Here is a 22,386-nt window from a genome sequence, read left to right on the forward strand (position 1 = left end):
TTGTCTTTAATTTGGTTATTCGAAGATCTGCTCATCCTTCTCATGGGGAGGGCGTAGGAAATGAAGGACAATAAGTGATTTCTGCTTCCTAATGTTTGTATGCTTCAAGAAGAAGGAGACCGGAAAGAGGAAACAGTGAGAAAAGAGGAAACAAAATAGCATGTGTTTTAGAATGACTTTTTGATAGTTAAGAAGTGTTGAAATTAAAGCCCTTTAAGATAAGCTTGTCTTCCCTATTCAAGATACGTCTATTTAGAATAGAAGTTTGCAGGGATATGTAAGAACCCACATCACTTTACATGATGTGTAATGAGCATGTTAATACTGAACACTCCCAGACTCAAGCCTGGTTTTTCTTTCTGTTTTTTTAATGGATAATTTTATTATGAATTTTTTTTTTTTATAATTTGACAAATGACAAATCTTGGTTTGTTTTTCATTTGGCATGTATGTAACACCCTCCTGTGTTTTCTGCACTGAAAAGCTTCTGCTGGCCCACCGTGAATATGATAACGTTTGGGAGTGAGATGGCAAAGGGTGCTTATGGATTTGGAAATTTATTCTGAAAGTTTTGCTTACATTTATTTTAGGAAAAAAATATTTTTGCAAATTTATTATCCCCATCTACGGAACTTTGAGAATTTTTTTAGGAGGGGGGAAGGAAGAAAAGAAATAGTGTTTCTCACTCAGTTTTGTTTGATCTTGCTCATTAAGGCATATCTAATCTGTTGAGTATCACTGCTTTCTGTTGCTGACCTTTACGTTCCTACCTCTGCTTTTAATGAAAACATTGCTGTTTTTTGGAAAAGCTTCCTTGCTGTTTCTCTGCTATTCTTCCAAAGCTCAATATAAGTTCTGCTTTTTCATCAGATTGTTCTCAGCCTTCTGCTGTCAGTCATTCTCATTCCTCCACTGAAAGTGTGTATGTGTGTGTTTAAATACCCTGTTCTTGTCCTAGCCAACAAAAGACCAGTGGCCTAGAGGTATTTTAGAAATTTTGGGAAGTGTTTTTGTCTTCTCGTTAAGCCCATCCTGAATATTTATCTATTTCAATACCTATTTAAGTTACTTTTATTTGTTCTTTGTGTTAGTTACATTATACTGTTTTACTTTTCAACTATGTAGTTTATATTTTCTGTGAATTCATTTCAGGATAGTAAAAGGGGTATTAGAAAATAGGGAAGTGTTCAGTCTTGGACCCGTTATCATGTGAGCTATCAGCTTGGTGCAAGCATGAGCCCTGTGGAGTCATGTCTCTTTCTCACCTTACACAGCGTGCTGTGGACCCTGACGAGGTGGACGTGATTGTGCCCCTCTCCTCTAGAAGCCAGTGTTTTTCATACCTCTTAATCTTCCATGTGACATTCAGTTATATTCAGGGAAGGCCAAAACATTAGTTTGTTTTATTTTGTTGAGAAGGATGAGAAGCACATTCAGTATTCTGATGAAGAAAAGAAGTCCAGTGGAGTCATTTTGTCTCACTGATTAATATTTAAAATATCCGTAGAGAATACTTTTTCTTTTCAGCATCAGCCTATCTACCCCTGTCAGCTTTTTGGTTTGTGATTGGTAACATTAATCGTACTTGTTTTATGTTATCTGAAGTTTAATTAGTTCTGCTCTGTTCACCTGAGTTTGGCTTTCATCTCACCTTTCTATTTCCAAAATGGGACCTCACTGTTTTAAAATATGTATATTCCGGTTACCCAAACCCAAATGTTGTTACTCTGTTCAGCCTACTTTTATTATTGTTCAAAGCAGAGAAACATCAGGGAAGGGCTCATTGTATTCATTTTAAATCAAGTTTGGGGAGATTAAGTCACCTCACTAATTGCCGCACTAGTAGGCATTTAGAGTGATATTAAGATGGGATTGAGGAGGCCCTGTATCTTGAAGAAATTGTCAAGGAAGCATCCTTGTGGGGAAAAGTGGGCTCTGGATTCAAACTGTATAGGTGCTGCCCTGCCTCCATCACTTACTAGCTCTGCCATCTTGGGCAACTCAGGAAACTTCTTGTGCCTCCATTTTACAACTCTAAACTTGGATGAAAAATAATGACTACAAGATGATGATGTGAAGAGTAAGTGAAATAATGAGGAAAGAGTTTGGAATAGTTCTTGGCACAAAATGAGCACTCAATATTTTTCACTTTTTGAAGCTTCATAATGTGAAGTTAAGTATCTTTAAAGTTTTATCTAATGCAATTCAAGTTTTTTCAGAAAGAAGCTTTAGACTTTCACAAAAGGTGAAGAGACTGGCCCAAAATCACAAAACGAATTAGTGATAGGTGTAGCATACAGATCTCTTGAACTCCAGACCACTCTGTTTTCACACCATGTTCTCATTCCCTGAGGCATGCCATGTGCTTGCGTAACTGAAAATGTTTTCATGCTGTAGGAAAGCTATTTAGCATGTTGCATTGATCCTTTTCAAACTAAGTGTGTGGAAGAGAACTAATTTTTAATCCATAGCAATTCTTGAAACTAAACACCCTAAGATGAACCTCTTTCCCACCCATTTTATTTCCAATGCTAAAGGGTTGGGCACACCAAGTTAAGAAAAATCCACAGGGTTTAGGAAACCTGCCCACAGGCAAGTAGCTCTTGGTCGGAGTGTAGCGGCTGCAGCGCAGTCCTAAACCGCCTCTCTCTTCTCCAGCTTGCAGCCTTGGGGCCTGAACCTGCGCGTTCTCTGGTTGCTGCGGCAACCCCGAGGCAGGCGTCACCCGTTGCTATGGCGCTCGGCACGCCGCAGCACGGCTGTTCCTGATTGGCTGAGGCGCCCTGGTGAGGCGGAAGAAGACGTGTTGGCATTGGCTCAGCCGGCGCCGGTTGGTGGCCTAAAGGAGGATTTGATTGAAAAACCAACGGTGCAGCTGGTAGTGGTGCCCCCGAGGTTGAGGGGACCAGGAGTGGGCTGCGGGAGGGCGGGACGGGCCCCTGATCCAGAGCAGCGGGTGACAGCAGCCGAGACGATGAGAAGGGCGATTTAGAGATTGGCCTGAAGGAGGAACCCTCCCTCCGGCGCGGTGAGTGGGGCGGGAACGGGCGTTCCTCTGTTCTGGAGTGCAGCTTCGGGCAGGTTCTCCAGGGAGATGCCCGCCGGTCCTTGTGGAGCAGCTCCGAAGCCTCGGGAGTGAGCTTCACTCGACATGAGGCAGGGGCGGAGAGTGCGGACTGTCGCGGGTAGGTGAGTCACTGTGAACCTGTCTCGTAGCACATAGGCTGGTGTTGGGCGGACGGATGGTGGGAAAGTGCCATCAACGATGTTTGATGGTCCTTTCAGTTCGATGAAGGAAATATTCTGCTTATATGGAGTCTGAGTGTGTCTCTTCCAATTTGCTCCAACACCTCCGAAGGCTCATTCATAAAACCCTTTATGGGCGTCGCTTTTCTGCCTTCCCCGTATTTGATGCTGCTCTGACTGCCCCTCTGCTTGTCTGCTCCACGTGGGTGAGCCTGTCCTCTTCCATGCCTTCAGGCACTATATGTCTGCTGATGACTGGAAAGCCTCCACCTGCAGCCTAGGCTGCACCACTGAAGCGACAGACTCCAAAATCCAACTGCCAGTTGACTCCACACATGTGCAACCCTAAACGCCATCTTCCCCCTCCCTCCAGACTGCCTTGCCCTTTGATTCCCTATCTTGGGCAGCACCATCTATTCAGTTACCAAAACCACATTCCGGGCAATATCTTAGACACGTACCGCCTCTTCTGCATTTCCATCAATTGTTAAGGCTATATCTTCTTAATAGCTGTCAAATCACTTCCCATATGATGTCTCCATTCTCACTGTATTACAATTTCCACCAGTCCCCTGGTTAAATCCAACACCCACCCAGCTTCTCTGATTCCAGAGTGGCTCTATCTAATCCATTTTCCCTCTATTGTTAGACTGATCTTTCCAAAAAACATGTAAGGGCATTTCACTTCCTGCAAGGATTCCCCCATTATTCTAATCCACACTGTTTAGTTAGGCCTCCCATCAGCTGTTCCATCTTGGTCGTTTCCAGAACATGCTGCATTCTCTCCCATGTGTGGTAATTTCACGTGTTGCTCACACTGCCTGCAGTGCCTCCACTTTAGGTACCTTCCCCAAGCCTGCTCTCACTCCCCAGTGCCCGATTACTTTTGGGCTTCCTCCTCTAGACTCTCTGTGTGAGGGCAGAGGCCACGTTTGTCTTACCACTTGTTGTATCTATCTCAGTCTCATGCACATAGCAGGGGCCCAACAAATACTGGTTAAATGAATGAATCTCTAAAATGAGAAGTTACTGTTTTTTCATGGCATCCTTATTAGTTCCAGAAAAGTCAGAAATAACTTTTGGCCAATGAAGCTTTTGCTTATAAAAGCTCAATGTTGAATTTACAGGTTTTGCTTTGATTTCTAGACCCTAAGTAGTTGGAAACTATTTCAATTCACAGTCTATATTTTGTGCCATATCATTGTGATGGTAGTCACTATATGCATAAGTTTAAAATGGGAAAAAGAGAGAGTACAGCATAGTTTGCAAGAGATAAACTTTGGAGTCTGACATACATGGATTTGATTCCTGGCTCCAGCATTTTGTCTCTGTGACCCACAGCAAATTGCTTAGCTTCTAATCAGTTTCTTTATCTGTATAATGGGCTAATAATAGCACCTACCTCATAGGATTGTTTTAAAGACTAAATGTGCATAAACCATATCAAATGCACACTGCTTTATACTTAGTAAATTTTCACATATTTAAAAAATAAAAACGTTCCTATGGATGATTATAGCAGCTTTATTCACAATTGTCAATGCCTGCAAACAACTGAGATGTCCTTCAGTGGGTGAACGGGTAAACTGTGACACATTCAGACAATGGAATATTGTTCAGTGCTGAAAAAAAAAAAAAAGAACTATCAAGCCATGAAAAGACATGGAGGAACTTTAAATGCATATTACTAAGTGAAAGAAGGCCATCTCAAAAGGCTACATACTGTATGATTCTAACCATATGACATCCTGGAAAAGGCAAAACGATGGAGACAGTAAAAAGATCAGTGGTTGCCAGTTTTAGGGGTAAGGGAGAAATGAATAAGCAGATAACAGGATATTTAGGGCAGTGAAAATACCGTATGATGTTGTGTTGATGGATGCATGTTATTATACGTTTGTCCAAATTCAAAGAATGTACGACAACCAAGAGTGAACCCTAAGGTAAACTGTGGACTTTGGGTGATCATGAAGCACCACTGTAGGCTCATCCTTAGTAAAAAATGTACCATTCTGGTGAGTGATGTTGGTAATGGGGGAGGCTATGAAGATGTGGGGGAAGGGGATATGTGGGAAAACTCCATACTTTCCTCTCAAATTGTCATAAACCTAAAACTGCCCTAAAAGAATAAAGCCTTTTTTTAAAAAAAAGAAACACACTAAAGGTTGGAATTCTAAAATCTCCATGGTCAGCTCACAAAAGGTAAAAATCAATCTTTTAATACAGTGGAGTGCAATTTTTAGGACATCATTCTACTACTTGATCACACTGTACTACTTGATCACAAACATTTGTGTATCAACAGCCCCGATACAGTAAGAGACTCATTCATTCAATAAGTATTGGTTGACTATCTGATGGGTCCAGGGCTCCATGCTGGATAAAGGTGGATCAAAAGAAAATACAGCTAGTGAAGTCTGAAAGAAGGGCCTAGAATGTTACTCTGCCTGTTAGGGCCAGTTAAACTTTGAGGCTGAAGTCAGAGGGAACTGAGTTGAGCACTTGGATAGGTGGAGAGGACCTAGAGGGGCTTTCGATGGTCAACAACCGTTTATTGAGCTCCTGGGCATTCAGCAGTGAACAAAGTCACTGTTCCCTTAGAACGTACGTTCCCAGGGGTAGTAGCGCAGAGTCCTTAGGACACAGACTCTCCAGCCAGATTGCTTGGGTTCAAATCCCAGCTCCCAAGTACTGGATATGGGCCCTCTTGCAAGTTACTTCATCTTTGCCCCTCAGTTTCCTCATCTGTAAAGTGGAATTCTTGTGAGTATTACATGAATCAATGTAGAAATCTTAGAACTGTGGTGGGCATATTGGAAGGGCCATGGAAATGTTAGCTATTCGTATTGTGTTCTACTTCGGGGAGAGAGACAAGTAAATAGATAAAAATAAAGCAAGATGGGGGTAGAAAGTGTCAACCTGGGGACAGGGTGTGTGGCATGTTTTCGGAAATGAGTCTTACATTTTTGAAAGAGTTGGTCTTCCATAGGAAAGTGAACTTTAAGTACATTCATGTATATGCCTGACATGCATGATGATAAAAAACATGAAAGTGAGCACTGAATAAAACAGATCATTTCTCATTTGGTAAAATAATTACTCATCCTTATCTAGAGGTCACATTTCCCCTCATCTCAGCTGAAATCTGCATAGTCATAATAAAGCTCATGCACTCGAGTCTGTGGAGTTGGCGTCAACTCAGAGCTTATTAAGTCTTAGATTAGGAATTGTATACTTGACATGGGTTCTAGCTTCACAACCCTCCGCTGAGTCAAAGTGACAGAATGACAATCAACTGGCTCATATCTAGAAAAGAGACTAAAGAACCCTCCTATAAGAATTAAAATAAAAACTAGAGGCAGAGTGGATAAAGCACAGCAGCCGTGACATTGACCCCGGGCCATCAGCAAAAAGTTACACAGTATTTAGTGTATTTTACATAAAAGAGAAGTGTTAATCAATTTCAGAAAACCATGGATGACATAATATGTGATTATTAAAGGGGTAAACATTTATCTAGAAAATTCATTTAGGTGAATAGAGAGCTGGATAAATGCCACCAATATATGAGAGTTAATAGAGCATTAGATTAACAGGGAGGGCTTCGCCTGGCTATAAGTCCCTGCTCTGCCACTTACCAGCTGTGTGACCTTGACAAATTACTTAGCTTCTCTGAGCCTCAGTTCCCTGATCTCTGAAACGGGGACAGTAATGGTAGCTGCCTTATAGATTTGTTAGGAGAATTGAATGAATGTATGGAAAGCACTGAGAACGACACTGGCACAGGTAAGCACCGTGTAAATGTCTGCCTTTATTGTTGTGATTGTTACTAGATATGAGATCTCGGCCAAGTTCCTTAACTTTTCTGTGCCTCAGTTTCTTCATTTGTGAGTTGGAGATACATCACTACCCACCTTATAGGATTGTTCTGAGGATTAAACAAATACATCAAAGTACTTATAAAAGTAAACCCTAGGGGCCTGCCGCGTGGCCGAGTGGTTAAGTTTGTGTGTTCTGCTTCAGCCGCCTGGCGTTGGCTGGTTTGGATCCTGGGTCTGGGCCTACACACTGCTCATCAAGCCACACTGTGGCAGCATCCTACATAGAAGAACTAGAAGGACTTGCAACTAGGATATGCACTATATACTGGGGGCTTTGGGGGAAAAAAAAAGAGAGAGAGGAAGATTGGCAACAGATGTTAGCTCAGGGCCAATCTTCCTCAAAACAAAACAAAACAAAAGTAAGCCCTAAATAATACTAGTTTTAAAAACATTAAAATGAAAACTTTTTGTGACAGTGAAAATAAAACTTTTTTTTTCATTTTATGTCTGGTATTTGTCATCAGTGACTCAAAGTCAGTGAATACAGACAAATGATCTAAAATGAGCATGACAAGCCTGCAAATTGAAGTAATAACAATATTACCAATGATAATATTTGTATGTACAGCTATCATAGTCACAAGAACATATTTCTGAAGCTATTGACAGTTTGAAAAGGGTTTCACTTTATTTATTCGCAACTACCATTTTGTAATGAGGATATTGTTATTTTTATTTTTCGGTAAATGAGGAAACTAATAATCAGAGAGGTCCAGGGACTTTCCGAGGTCACTCAGTGGGCGAGTGGACACCAGCTTTCCTCCGCCACTCTTGCTCCTTTTGACCACATCCCTGTGGTGTGACCAAAAGATTTCACATTCCCAAAGCTGCAAACTCTCATCAGTGGAGACCACGGCATTCACATAATGTGCATGTGGATGTCACACTTGACCTAACTGTGAATACGCATCTTTCCTTTAGGAAATTTTATTGTCCTGTTTATGTATACTTGAGGTCGTCCATATTTAACATGAATGTCTTATTTACTTTGTGGCTCCTTATGTTTATAAAGAGATTTTTGTCAAACCAACATTCTGTAATAGCTGGATACTGCTCAGCTGGGACTAACTTCTCATTTGCTGATAGTTTTTTCCATATCTTTATTCTCCATATCAAAACAACAATACCCCAGTTATACTTGGAGCTTCCCAGTCATGTTTCTCTTGGGATGTGTTCATTCATTCATTCATTCAGCAGTCATTTATTGAATACTTCTTTTGTGTTAAACTAGCAATACTGTGCTAGATACTGGGATGAGCAAACTGGCTGTCATCCCTGTCTCTGACTAGTTTACAGTAAATTAAAGGAGACAGATGTGTATTTATTGAATTATTACCTGAATCTGCTTTTTTATTAAGAGCTGCAAGGCAGTGCCTGGTGGAGCTATGACGCCATCAAGGAAGTTGGCAAAAATTTTTTTAAAGAATGGATACTTGAGTTGAGACATGGTAGATGAGCCTTCTAGGCCTTTCCATACCAATCTGGCCCCTAAGTCCAGGAGTAAAGTTGCTGGGGTGTCCAGGAGAAACAGGTCTGGGGCAGGTATTCAGGGGCCAGATGTGAGTGGAGCTGTCTGGGGGCAGGTGGGGGCAGAGACGTTATCTGGTGGAACACCTCACAGGCCTTGTTAGTTTTGTTTTTATCCTAAGATAAATGAGAAGCCTATAAAGGCTTAATTGGTCAGATTTGTCCCATACAAAGGGTGCTTTTGTTGCTGTGTGGAGAACAGATTTCTTGTTGTTGGGAGCGGGGAGACATTGGAAGTTGAGGGACCACTTAGGAAGTGACTCCTGTAGTTCAGATGAGCAATGATGTAGACCAGGGTGTTGGCAGTGAGAGGTGAACAGACAGGAACCGTATTGAGTAGGAAAACAATCAGGATTTAGTAAACAAATGGCTAAGGGGGTGACAAAGAGGAAGCCGTCATTGTTCTGAGGTTCAAGCCCAACAGTCGCACTTTCTTTGAGACTGACTACTTTGTTCCATAAGTTGGCTGTAGTCTTGGAGGCCACCACTCATTCATCTACCCATCACTCACTGGTATTCACATTCCTCAGCTCCAGCTCAACTCATCTCCTCACCACTTCCCAAGGCCACTCTCCATATCTTGCCTTTATCCCTTTGTTCATTCCCGTGGAATATTCTTCACCCACCTGCCTGTTCTTCAAGTCCCCAGTTCACAAAGCTTTCCAATGCTCTTCAGCCCACAGTGATTGTCCTTCCCCTGAATTCATTCAGTTTATAATTTCCTTTGGAAATTAATTTTCTCTGCTTTTTGACATTTCTAGTGTTCTTATTTAGTCCCTTGTATTAGGCTGAAACATAAGAAATTGTCCTTTTTTTTTAAAGGCCTAATATCAAGTTTCATATTGTTTAACCTACAGATTTATGATTTCCTACACACACTGAGTTGTGAATAGATTGTTTTGGCAGTCCCCAGTAGTGTCTTGTGCACAGTTAGTGCATTGTAAATAATAAAATGCACTTAAAATGAAATATTATTCAATGAAATTTAATTTTATTTCATGGCTCAGAAAGTACTTCTAGTTTCTTGCGTGCCACCAATTGTCGTGAACATCAGTGTGTTTACCCAGCGTTCTCTTCCTCCTTAGAAGGTCTACGGGGTTGGGCTGAATCCTTATTCACTTATAACCACTGTGACTCACTTATTATCATGACTTATTCCCATGATGGTTAACTTTTTGGGGAACACGCTTTAGACCATGTCTTATTCAGTGCAGTATCCTCGGTGCCTAGTATATACGAAGGGATCAATAATTATTTCTTAAAGGAATGGGTGAATAACGTTGTCACCTTTCTCTCTCACACAGGAACAGGAAATAGAATGCAATCTTGCTAAGTTTGGGGTCAATGAGAAAAGAAAAATTTAGTGTGCTACTTTAGTTATTTTCATTGACTGGTTAATATAAATTCTTCCTTCACATCGTCTGGCTCTTTTTTCCTTTTTCAATATCCCTACTTAATATATGGGTCTCAGGTTCACTTGTTCTAACACAGTCATGTTATAAACTATGTCCCGAGTAGGCTAGGGTTAGCAGCCGGGTAAGACACCGACAGAGACATATCACAAATATCATTATGCAGTGGCAGTTGAGGTGATCCATGGAGTCTACATTCATATTTGCAAGTATTTCCCTTTATCATGAAAAATGTGAATTTGAATGGGAATAAAGGTTGAAAATAAGAATATTCTCATGGTATCTGTTGCCACATATTCTAGTTGATTTTGGAGCAGCACTCTCTGACCAACTTGGGTTACTATCAGCCAGAGGAAAATGAGGCAAACTCTTAAAGGAGTGTCTACCATATAGCAGATGGTCAATAAGTGTTTGGGGAAATGAGTGGGAGACTGTCAGAATACTGTTAGCGTTTTTTATTCCTTTCACTCTCAAGTGCCTGTTTAAATATAAAATAGAGAATTGTTAAGAGTATAAACTATTTGCACAAGGAAGTTGTCCAGTCTACTGACTCAGGAGCAGGGCCATGAGAATACTTGCCCTTAGCTGGCAACACACTCCTGCCAATGGAGGTTCTATAGCAACTGTGTCTTTGTTTTCCACCTTATGATGATATTAAAATACACCACCTACCTATTTCACATGAGTGGACCAGGATGAATGAATGGATGTTTATGAGAACTCCGGGGTCCAGGAGGTGAAGTTATGCAAGCATTGATTGTTATTATTTCACCCTCGCCCTTGGCTAAAGGCTAATGTCAACAAATTCTCTCTTTCCCATCTACCCCAGAGTTTGCCATTGAGATCAAAACCCTGAAAATGAGTGGGCTCTGTTCTTCTTCTACTCCTAAAGGTGCTGTGTGGCCTTGGACACATTTGACCCCTCTGGGCCTCAGTTTCCTCATGCATTAAATGAAGGACGCCAAATCATAGTCTGCACCTGATGACCTGTAGATCTGTTTTGTGTGTCCTGTGCAGGTGTTTTGTTTTGTTTTGCTATATTTTTAATGTGATTTTGAATCCCTTTAGAGAAGATGTGCCGCCTTAGGTTTGACTGAAGCCTTGCCACTCTCTATCATCTACCCTACACCTGTCATTCATTTACATTCTGGTCCTGGGCCTGGAAGGTGCTAGACCCTTGATGCTGGATGTTCTCTAAAGTTCTTTCTTGTAATGACTGTCTCTGTTCTTCTAGTCCTAGCATATTTCCCATTGAAGAACAATAACCATGTGATATAAGGGATAGAATCACATCTACGGTTTAGAGGACCAGACTCCCTTTTGAGCTGTGATAGGTCTAAGCAAATCATGTGTCTTACAGGAGTTCCTAGACTTTTTGGTCACTTTACCTTTTTTTTTTTTTTTTTTTGCTGAGGAAGATTAGCCCTGAGCTAACATCAGTTGCCAATCTTCCTCTTGTTCTGCTTGAGGAAGATTAGCCCTGAGCTAACATCTGCGCCAGGCTTACTCCACTTTATATGTGGGTTGCTCCCATAGCATGGCTGATCAGTGGTATAGGTTTTCACCCAGGATCCAGACCCATGAACCTGGGCCACTGAAGCCAAGCAGGCCAAACTTCACCACTATGCCATGGAGCCAGCCCCTGATCACTTTACTTTTAAAATGTCTCTGTGTGTGTCTTTTATTTTCCAGTAATTTGTCCAGTTTAACTTGACACTTCCTGTGCAGGATGTATAGTTTTCTAAGACACAACTAATTTGAAAAAACCAATCACTGTATCTGTGAGTTTAAGTGCAATTATTGTTTGTAAAAAGAAACCCTTTCTCTATTCTCAAAGCACTTTACTTAAATAAGCTAAAGTGGCCAACGCATTTTTAAGTGTTTATTTTGAAATAATTTTAGACTTATATATAAGCTGCAAAAATAGCACAGTGAGTTCCCATATTCCGTCCGCTCCACTTCCCCTAATGTTAGCATCTTGAATCACCAAGGTACAGTTATCAGGGTTAAAAAATTAATGTTTAACCCATGCATTTTAACCCATTTTTCTTAGTTCTGGTTGCTCCAAGTGAATTATATCTTTTTTTAACCACTTTTTTCAAGGAACCACTATTAAAGGAATTTAGAGAGAAAATATCTACAGTAAAGGGATTGGAGAAATGACTTTTCCTTTTGCATTGTCAGCCAGTTCTGGGGCTGAAAGTTCTCTAAGCTTCTGTAATGCTGACTTGAACACAGCCAGAACTGAAACTTGTCAGCTAATATGGAGGTTAACCATAATTCATCAAAGGAAGGAAGGACTCCTGTTGTCGGTACAAGGAAGTTCTAACTTCTTTTTGTGGTAGGGTTCATAGCAGTTTATTTTAGTGCTTTTTCAAATTAATAAACCTGGTGTGGCCATAGTGGTAATTACCTTTGGTCATGCCAAACTCTCTTACTGCGATTACTAAGTGCTTTTTTTTTAACTGTTAGTAAATGTAATAAAAAAAGAGGAATATTTACAAAGATGCAACCTAAGTGATTAGAAGGAGAAAAAAGGAGTTTATGGGGTTTAAAGCTACTTCCCATAATGAATCAAATGACTTTCTGTTTTATCTTTCGTAAACTTGAGGCCATTTAAGGATCTTTTGAGCTGCTAAGGCAACTGTGGAATAAAAAAATTTCTGGGTAGAGAATCTGAAGACCATATCACAAATATTCACCATGTGATTGAGTTAGTGGGTTTATATTGCACAATTTAGATTAATTACAGTCAATTAGGTAATTTTACCATGGCATGGATATCATTCCCTGTCATGTGTGTTTACTCTGCAATTACCAAGAGATCATGAGCAAACGAGGTGTCTGTCTCTGGGGACTTGTTTTAGCATTAACCCAAATTTCAGATGACAATAGAAGAAAGGAATTACTTTTGAGAGTTCCTTTTTTAAAATGGATTTAAAAATTCAACCATGAGTCAACTGTGATCATGCCTGTCCTTGACTAGTGCTGTATACACCAGACCCCTCTGGCTATCCTATCCTGTGAGGTATGCGAAGATCTTTTCTCTCTCGTCTGAGACGATCTTTGGGTCCCATGGCTGAGATGTACAAATGAAAGATAGTGAAAGTTTCTTTTTTTAAAGTGAGATGCATCTGTGTTTTATATACAGTCTTTCCTTCTGTGCCCACTCCATTTCTTTAAAGAAAAAAATACTCAATTTCAGCTTTCCCGTTTAGAATCAAAGGAAAATCTACGTGAGTATGTGTGTAGCAAGTAGTGTAATCTCTTTGGCCTCATCTCATCTGTAAAATAAATGTTAGAAAATGAGTGGTTTTCTATTTTTGTTCTTAGCGGTGGAACCCTTTTCTCAAATGAAACAGGACGCAGAACCCCAGAGAAGTAGGGTGGCTTGGATTTAAGTGGGGAGCCCAGGTTCAGCCCGGGCTGCTACTTGTCTCAGCCTCTCCCAGCTCACTCTCACCCTCTCCTGGTTGTCCGGGAATTGACAACTACTGGGTTAGTCCCTCAGGCTCTGTACTCAGAGGAGTGGTTCTCTGACGATCACCTAGAGTTGCCGTGAAAAGAATATTGTTATTTGAAAGTAGACACTTCGATTATTTAGGCTAGCGCTATTCGGATGGTCTTCAGACTGGCATATTACTGGTCCATGAGGAAATAAGTATAAAATCGAGAGTAAGCATTTAGAAATGTTTACAGCAATTCAACATTGCTGAGATATGTGAGCACATGCTCGGTGGACTTATCCTGCTGAACAGGTTGTAGACCAAAAGTATTAGTCCAGAATAGATTGTAAATTTAAAAAAAAAAATCTTCATAGATAGCTTGAGAAGCATTGTTCGTGAATAGTATCTTATACAGAGCTCTAATTTCCCTCCTAAAGACTGAATCAGTGAGATAATTCTCGAGTGTTTTCATGACAATTATAACATTACAAATGCTCATCAATTGGTTTGATTTATAAGGAAACTTTATGAAAGATTTTTGAACTAAAAGAGTAATGAGACGGGTTTTTTTTTTTTAAATGATTCTTTTATCCATTGTTAAAAAGCAAATAATTCACAAAATTTGGTGAAAAAAATACCTGAGCCACTCCTTACAGATTGTGACACAAATATTTTTTGAGTTCTTATATGGTGCTTACACTGTGCCACGCACTGTTCTAAGTGCTGTGCTGTGTCCTGGGGGTTTGTGGAAAAAATGAACACATTCTCTGCCCACATGGGGCTTGTGATCTAGTACAAAGAAACCAGTAAGAGGACAAGAGAATTTCCGATGTTGACAAGCTCCAGAAGAAAGTAAAACAGGGTGATGTGGTAAGTATGAATGTGTGGGGGTGGGTATATCGTACAGGTTCATCAGAGAAACCCTCACTGAGGAGGGGCGATCTGAGCGGAGACCTCAATGACACAAAGAAGCCAGCCTGAGAATATGAGAAGGGAACAACAAGCACTAAGCGCCAAGGCTTTCGGGCAAGAATGAAGCTGGCGTGTTCCTGGGCCGGGGAGAAAACCAGCATGGCTGAAGTGGAGTAAGCAAGAGGGACAGGATAGAAGAGCTCAGAGACATGAAAGTCATGGTTAGAAGCCAAGTGCAGTGGGAGGCCACAGGAAGGTTGTAAACCACTGAGTGGCAGGATCTGATTCACATTTTAAATTAATCCCTTGAGTTCCTGTGGATATAGAGGAGCAAAGGTGGAAGCAGAGAGAACAGTGAGGAGGCGGTGGCAGTGGTCCAGCAAGGGGAAATGGCAGCTCAGAGTAGAGTGATAGCAGTGGGAGTAGAGACGAGTGAAAGCTCACTGATTTTGTTGGTGGCTTAAACATAGGAGGTAAAGGAAAGTGAGGGATTAAGAATGACCCCTCAGTTTTTTGTCTAGACTAGCTGGGTGGTGCCAGTGACTGAGATAGGGAGCACCAGGGGAATTTGATACTGGAGGTGGGGGTCAAGAGTTTTGTTTGGGGTATTTTATATTGGGGATGCCCACTAGACGTCCAGCTGGTGGCTGTGAATTCAGTAAGTCAGGATGGGGTTAGGGCTGAACAAATAAATTAGGAATTATGGATGGTACATAAAGCCATGGGACTGTAAGAGATTTCTTAGGGAGAAGGGGCAGAGGGAGAAGAGATGTGGGCCAAAGACCGAGCTAGCTGCTAGGCCATGACGTCATGCTAGCATTTTAGAGGTCAAGTAAAGGAGGAGGGAAATTCCACTCCATAGTTGAGAGCTGCTGTGGTAGGCTCTGCTCAGTGGTATCCACAGCGAAAATTCTTGTACCTTCCTCACTCACAGCTGTTCCACTGGAGTGATCAGAGTGGATGACATGAGCATTCCACCCAGAGCCTCTCCCATCCCTTAAGACTGTTTCTGTGACCCAGGTGTTGTCTTCAATGTTCTTTTGCTTCTAACAGCCAGTTCCTATGACTCTTTTTTGTAAGATTCCCCTCAAGCTACTGGAGTCTTCTTGACCCCAGACAGGAATGTCTTGGGGGTTATGACTTCCATTGGTGCCTCTTAACCAATGACTGAAGGCCACAGGAGCACAAAAGCCCAAGCTCCCTTCCCTCAGGTCTAGACAGCTCTGAGACATTACCTACACTCCAGAGCTCCCCATGGAATCAGACTGAAGCTACCCTCTGGAGAGTTCTTGCCTTAGGTAGCACCCTTGCTTGACCTCTCTGGGGAACACTTCCTCAGGAAATTGTCTCTGGGCCTATTGACTTAAGATATGAACTACCCTTCCTCCTCCCGCCCTCATTTTGGATTAGAACCATTGGTATAGTGTGATGATGGTATAGTGGGATTGGATTAAATATTTTAAGCAGTCCTGAATTCTCAAAGTTATTTTCAGAATAGTTTCCATATTAACAGCCATCAAGTGGAAAAGATTTTGTTTTTTAGCCTAAAGGCAATTGTCTGTTTCTACTGATTCTGGTGAATTTGTTTATTGGTTAATTAAGTGAAACATTTCCAGGGAGTTATCTATTTCACTCTTCCAGCTCACAGAGTAGACGCTAATCTGAAACTGATAAAACTAATAGATGATGATTTCCTGTTCACAGAGCAGGTCAGTAAAATTACGGGGATTAAACAGGGGAATAAGATGGTGTGTTTAGCACAGCTGGATTGTGGTAGATGTGATCTCCTTCTAGCAGAAGAAGCCTGTGCTTTTCCACATATTTTTCTGTGCTGATCGTTGTGGCTTTCATTTCTGACTTCCAAAATGGTCTGTAGCTATGGTTTGAGCAGGAGTTTGAAGCCAACAGGCCAGTGTGTCTATGCGGAATTTTCCCTCTGTCCTTGAGGGAAAAGTAAAATTAGATTCAATTTATTTTGACTGGATTTCTATTTATTTTAGAACTTTTGTGGCATTTTAATATCCATATATAAGGCACTTGGATCTTTTGCTTTTAAAAAATTATTTACAGATTTTTCCTCTCTCCCATCCTCTCTCCCTCCCTCTTTCCCTTCCTTTTTTCTTTCTTTCTTTTCAAAGTAAAGCAGATGGTGAATCGAATCTCTATCTGAATATTTCACAGAACATATTTTAAAGTTCCTAAGTAGGTTTCCTTTTCCTGTGATAGAATCACATACCTGTGACAGCCTCTTTTACTTTTAGCAGTTTTCAAAATGTTTGTGATTGGACATAGTAAACATCCACTAAATATTTGTTGAATAAATGAGTCTGTGGTGCTATGTCCTAGGCACAATCCTAAAATATTAATATTGTGCTTTTCTTGGATGTGCATCTGTGTTAAGAGCGTTGGTCCCCAACTCTTAATTCCAGTTCATCTCTTTGTCGCAAATATGACAACTATATTGGGAAAATCATTTTTAAATACTTAAACTCTCTTTGTGCATTTCACAAAATTAAATTTTACTGGATTCTGTTGAGTGAAACGCCCATTGGCACATTTCTTTCACCTCTAAATACCTCTGGAACACTTGGATTCTGACCATTGATTTCATAAGACATTGAGACATGTATTTATAAGACAATCATGCATGCTTTTTCATGCCTGAAAACACTCTGAAGTCAAGCTGTGGCATTGAAGCACAGTTGGAAAATTTTATATCCAATCAAATTAAACCAATAGTTTATTTCATTTTGTATTTGCTATGTAATTGATTGCATGAGTACCTTCAACTTTCTTTTTATTTTTATTCTGGAAATTAACTATTGAATCAGAAGCGATTAAGGAAAAAAAGGCAAACAAATAAATTGTTTCTCTCCATTGGTGAACTCATACTCCTCTTTTGAGTAGGAGTGGGAAATAGTATTAAAATTTATCCTAGGAAGGGGTGACTATGATGACTACAAAGCTTAATTCAGAAGATTGAAATGCCTCCGGGGCTGTATTCCCAGGCTGGCCAGCCTCATTGCCTGGATTGTCGCAAAACAAAATTCAACAGAATAAATTATAAGATCTTATTGGCTTTTCAGTGATTCATGAATCCAGCAGCATCCAATCTAACAGATAGAAAGGAGCTCTGAGAAGCTGTGCAAAATCAAAGAGTTTATAGGCAGAAGGGAGCAGGAACAAGGAACTTACACTACGCAAAAAGCGGATTGGTTATTATAAGGTTACTGTCAACCTAAATAAGGAGGTAAACTGAGGCAAGCTCTAATTACCAGAAATTGAGTTTATATGGGAATAGCAGAGGAATTGCAATCTTTGAAATGCATGCTATAGCAAGCTACAGGCAAGATCTTTGAGGGTTTGGGTATTTCTGGGCAAGGAGTGCAAAGAGGGGGAGGTCCAGCCAGAGTTCAAGGATGGCAAAGGATTCTTGGCGGATGTTCATTGGTCAGTAGACAAGTCTCAATCTTCTACAAATTAGACATTTACAAGAAATCAGTCTCTCAGTTTTTAAGTTCTGTCCTTCTGAGGGTGTATGCGTGAGATTCTCCATTTCATATACTCCAGTTTCATTTTAGTTTGAAATCCTTTCACATTGCTTTCCCTAAAGGGGCTGGCAGGGATTTATCGAGCAGATTACCTAACTAATACTGATCAGGTGATTCCTGATTGACTGGTTTAAGTTTCCATTTCTGGGAAAGTTGAAACTGTAATTAAGTTTAGTGACCTGGGACTTAGCATTAGTGACTCCATTTTGGGCTTGTTGTCTTGTTATTAACAGAATGGTTGAGTAAGTTCAGAGGCTGTGCAAGACTGACTCAATTCTTGCAGAAGAGCTTATGAGTGAAGTTAACTCACATGGGGATTCAGGTGGCAGCTCAAAAATTTTAGGAATTCTGGAAATCCAGTGACATCATGTGTTGTCTTCTTTACTGTAAAGCTTATTTGTGAGTCTGTGGGGCTTTCTGTGGGACTCTTAGGGGCATGACCCATGATGAGGGAGGAACCCTGTGAACTAACTGCATATGGTTAAGGATGCTTGTGGAGAAAGACAAATAGGATGTCATAAAGGCATCAGTTGGGCTTTAGGTATTTGCTTATAGACATATATTTTGGAAACCCAAAATGAAGGCCCTTTCCCTGACATGCACAATACTTGGGGTCATTCTATGTGAAATCAAGGATGACTCAGAAAATATGGGCTCCTGGGCTACTCTAATTATAAGCTATGCCCTAAGTATATCCAAAGGCCTTTAAATGATAAATAGTAAATGGAATTCATGTTAGCGTTTTTATTATTGTGTTAGAAATAAGTGTTATAAGAGAATTTTGCCTGTATTAATTGAGAATATTTTGGAGCACACAACCCAACTAAAGTTTTTCCCTCTGGTTTACTTTGAAAGGAATGCGATGTTAATTCTGGGGCATTGATGTTTTACAATGCCTGATCAAGACAAAAAGGTGAAGACCACAGAAAAATCAACTGATAAAAAACAGCAGGGAATCACCACCAGGTAACCCCATACTGAGTCCTTGCTAATTATTAACTTAGGCAATGGCCAGCAACCAGATATAAAGGCTTTTTGAGAAATACAGTAGGCGCTTGACAACTGCTCCTCTGGGTCACAGTGTTTACTGAAACGTGTGATCATTTCTAGAGTTCTAAAGGAAATGTTTAGTGTGTATATGTTTCAGTCTATAAAAGCGAACCTCCACGTGGTAATGCCATCAGTGGGTAATACGCCTAGTTCCCCTGGAGTCTTCTGATGGTTGACACTGTGTTATTCTTTTTCCTAGGGACTATTCAGATCTTAAAAGACTTCGGTGCCTTTTGAACGTTCAATCAAGCAAACAACAGGTAGTGTTTTCAATGAAAGTGCATGTATTAGTAAAGAGAAATCACATATTTCCAAAGGGCTCCATTTGACATCTTTATGAATGATATGTCTACTTTTCTTTGTTCTTTCACGTTTCGTGTTTCTTTATCTGGCTGTTTCTCTCATGCCTGGTCAGGTTCTGCCAAGACTTGGAATCCACAGCCTTTTCATTCTTCTCCTCCCCTTCCTGGGCCCTGCTTTATGCTATCTTCATTGCCACGTGTCCCATTAGCAAAGATCTTCAGTCTAGAAACAGCGTACTCTTCTGTTGAATGCCCCGTGTTTGACTCTTCAGAGCTTTATGGAAATTGATTTTTCCAAAACACTATCACATTTCCTTTCTTCTCCCCTCCACCCCTCTTCATTCTTCCCACTTGCTCCAGTATGACTCTTGAGGCCTACTGCAAATTGTATCTCACTGAAAAGAGGGGCGAGGACTGAGATTTGGCCATTTTTATTATAGCATTTTAATATTTTTATTAGACAGGGAAAGAATGGTACTTCTGCTTGAATTTATCTCTAAATGTCTCTTTTGTTTTTTTCTATAAGACTTTGGAGAGTCATGAGATTAGAGGTCATCCATGGAGGTGTGGGAAACAACACAGCAATGCTAATAATAATGATAATAGCAGATACTTATTTAGCACTGGCAACTAGTAAATGGCAGGGATGGGACTTGAACTCTGGTGGCATGGCTCCCAAATCTACTATGCTATACTTATTTAAGTAAATTTATTTAGGAGCTCCTGTGCTGGTAATTTAGCCCTGATGGCTTTTGTTAAGTCAGCTGAATTTACCAGGGAGCTACAGTATTTTTATCTATTTATTTATAGTGGAGAATGAGTTTCTAATGATTTGTTGGCATATAAAGGCCAAATAATGATACTTCATATTTAGGAGCACTTGCTGTGTTCCTGGTGCTTTACCTGCATCTTACTAACTACAACTCCCACTTTGACAGTTTGGGAAACTGAGGCACAGAGAAGTTAAGTGGCTTATCCAAGACCGTACAGACAGCTAGTGGTGGAATACAGATCTGAACCCAAACACTCCATTTTTTCAATGTGTGCCACTAACCACTGAAGATATCTTCTAAATGACTTGTGTAGTTAAATTACAGTTTAAAAAAATAGTTGAATGAGCATTGATTTGGAGTATGCATGGCCTTAAAACATCTTTTCTCCTGTTAGTTCCTTCTTCTCTGTTATTAGTGCCACCACCTTCCAGGAAATCTTTTCTTCTCATCCATCCATTTCAGCAGTCACGCTCACCCTTTGTCTGTCTCCACACTGCTAAAATAATCTTCCTGGCTCACTGCTCGCAAACCTTCCTGAATGATTGGCCCAAGTCAAGTCCATTCTTTCTTAGTAAGGAAAGCCAGATGGCTCAGCGTACAGTTTTGGTTATAGTTCCCATTCTGTCTCGCTGTACACCCGAAGACGGAACCATAATGTCAAAGACTTCTACCTTTTTCTTTTCCTATTCCCTTCTCCCAACTTTACCCTCCTCCCAAATTTTCTTCCTGTAAAACATTATCTGTTTCCAAGACCCGAATCTAAGAACACCCCTTCCAGAAAAAAGCTTTCCTTTATCTTCCGTTCTAGAAGTCAACTGTCTCTTCTCAAAGCACCTTCTTCCACTGTTGTGGCATTATTTTCTTCCTTATTTTGGAAGAACTTGTCTACATGTCTAATTTCCTGACTAGATTGTATATTTCCCAATGCCAGCAACTTTGACTTTTGCCTCTGGTTCATGCATCCTCTATTCGATGAGTTTTTGGTCAGTTTTTGCTAAATTGAATTGTGGCTTAAGAATTAGGTCACTACATGAGTATGTAGAGCCTCCTGGCCAGGGTAAAAGAAACACCAACGGTGGTTTTTTGGCTCTAATTTTCCAATTTTGAAGCTCATGCTGACTAGACCTATTGTGTTCCCTTTCAACACCACTTCCTTGTTAACATCTGGCAGGCTTAATTAAAGTGAGTTTAATAGTCTCTCCTCCCCCCTAACCAATTTTAGAATTTTCAGTCTGTTTTCTGACAAGTTCACATGGCATATCTCTTTGTAAAATATTTCATGCGTACAAAAATGCATATTTGTAATTCTTGAATTATTCAGAAAGTAGATTGTTCTAAGAAAAAATGAAAATAACTGCCCTCAATTATATGAAGGTCCTGAGGTTCACAGAATTCATTCCTAATTCAGTTTATAAAACTTTCATGCATTTGTAATTTTGAAATAATAAATGTTATTCTGAACACCCTGTTCTTCTTTCTGTAAAATAGTGTGCAGATATTTACAGGAGGAGAAAGATATTGGAAAGAATAAATCAAGAATTTATTTATACCTTGCTTGTTTCAGAAAGAATGTAAGGAGGCTTATAAAGATATATAAAGTGTGACAGGTTATCATAAATTAAAACCAGGACCAAAGAAGCAAGAAAACAAGAGTTGGGAATAAGGTGGAGTCAGAGACAGGCAGAAATGCCCATCAAAATGTGCAAGTGGGCCACACAATTGGCTGCGAGATTTTTAGCAGTCAATTTGAAAAGGGAAACCTGGGATTAAGGTCCACTCACCTGAATTTCTGTTCTAACAAGACCTGGCCTGTTATTTGCAAATAGGCCAAGATGGCCAATAAACTGGTTGCGAAGGAAATTGACATTGTGGGTTTAGGAGGAGAACTGCAAAGAACTAAATGTCCTAAATCTAAACCTCTAATGAGCCAAGCCACTTCCCTCATTGTTTCGTTGTGTTCCAGTGTTCTACTTTTGTTTCTCCTCACTGTTTGCTCTGTGTGCCTCTGTGCATCTTTCTTCACCACAGTAGAGCCTGCCGTTCTGTTGGACAGTCCTACAGTCGGACTGAAGTGGGGACAGAGACACACTGAGGAAGAGGGGCCCTGCTTCATCACAAACAGAGGTGGAATAATCATAGCCCAGTGAAACCAAATAATTCAAGAAAAAGAATCGTCCCAGAGTTGTTGAAGCAAAATGAAATTATAAAGTTGGTTGGAAATTTCATCAGAGGTTTTCACAAATCTTGAAATAATCTGTCTAGAGGTGGAATTCAATTTTTTTTCTA

General features: G+C 40.4%; 1 protein-coding gene across 17 annotated transcripts in view; it reads left to right on the forward strand.

Annotated features, from left to right (window-relative positions):
• The first annotated feature begins 2,803 nt into the window (after positions 1-2,803).
• The window catches only part of NEK10 (NIMA related kinase 10), a 217,163-nt gene continuing 197,580 nt past the window's right edge, over positions 2,804-22,386 (forward strand). For 8 of the 17 annotated variants that reach the window (XM_070577416.1, XM_070577419.1, XM_070577421.1 and 5 more), the window contains exons 1-3: positions 2,815-3,028; positions 18,831-18,941; positions 19,225-19,285. In XM_070577416.1, coding sequence (XP_070433517.1) covers positions 18,868-18,941; positions 19,225-19,285 — 135 coding nt within the window. In that variant the 5' untranslated portion in view covers positions 2,815-3,028; positions 18,831-18,867. Of the gene's footprint in view, positions 3,190-18,830; positions 18,942-19,224; positions 19,286-22,386 lie in introns of all 17 variants that reach the window. The other 9 variants (XM_070577417.1, XM_070577420.1, XM_070577424.1 and 6 more) reach the window with 3 other exon arrangements.

Source organism: Equus przewalskii, chromosome 15 (assembly GCF_037783145.1).
Source record: "Equus przewalskii isolate Varuska chromosome 15, EquPr2, whole genome shotgun sequence".
Classification (NCBI taxonomy): domain Eukaryota; kingdom Metazoa; phylum Chordata; class Mammalia; order Perissodactyla; family Equidae; genus Equus; species Equus przewalskii.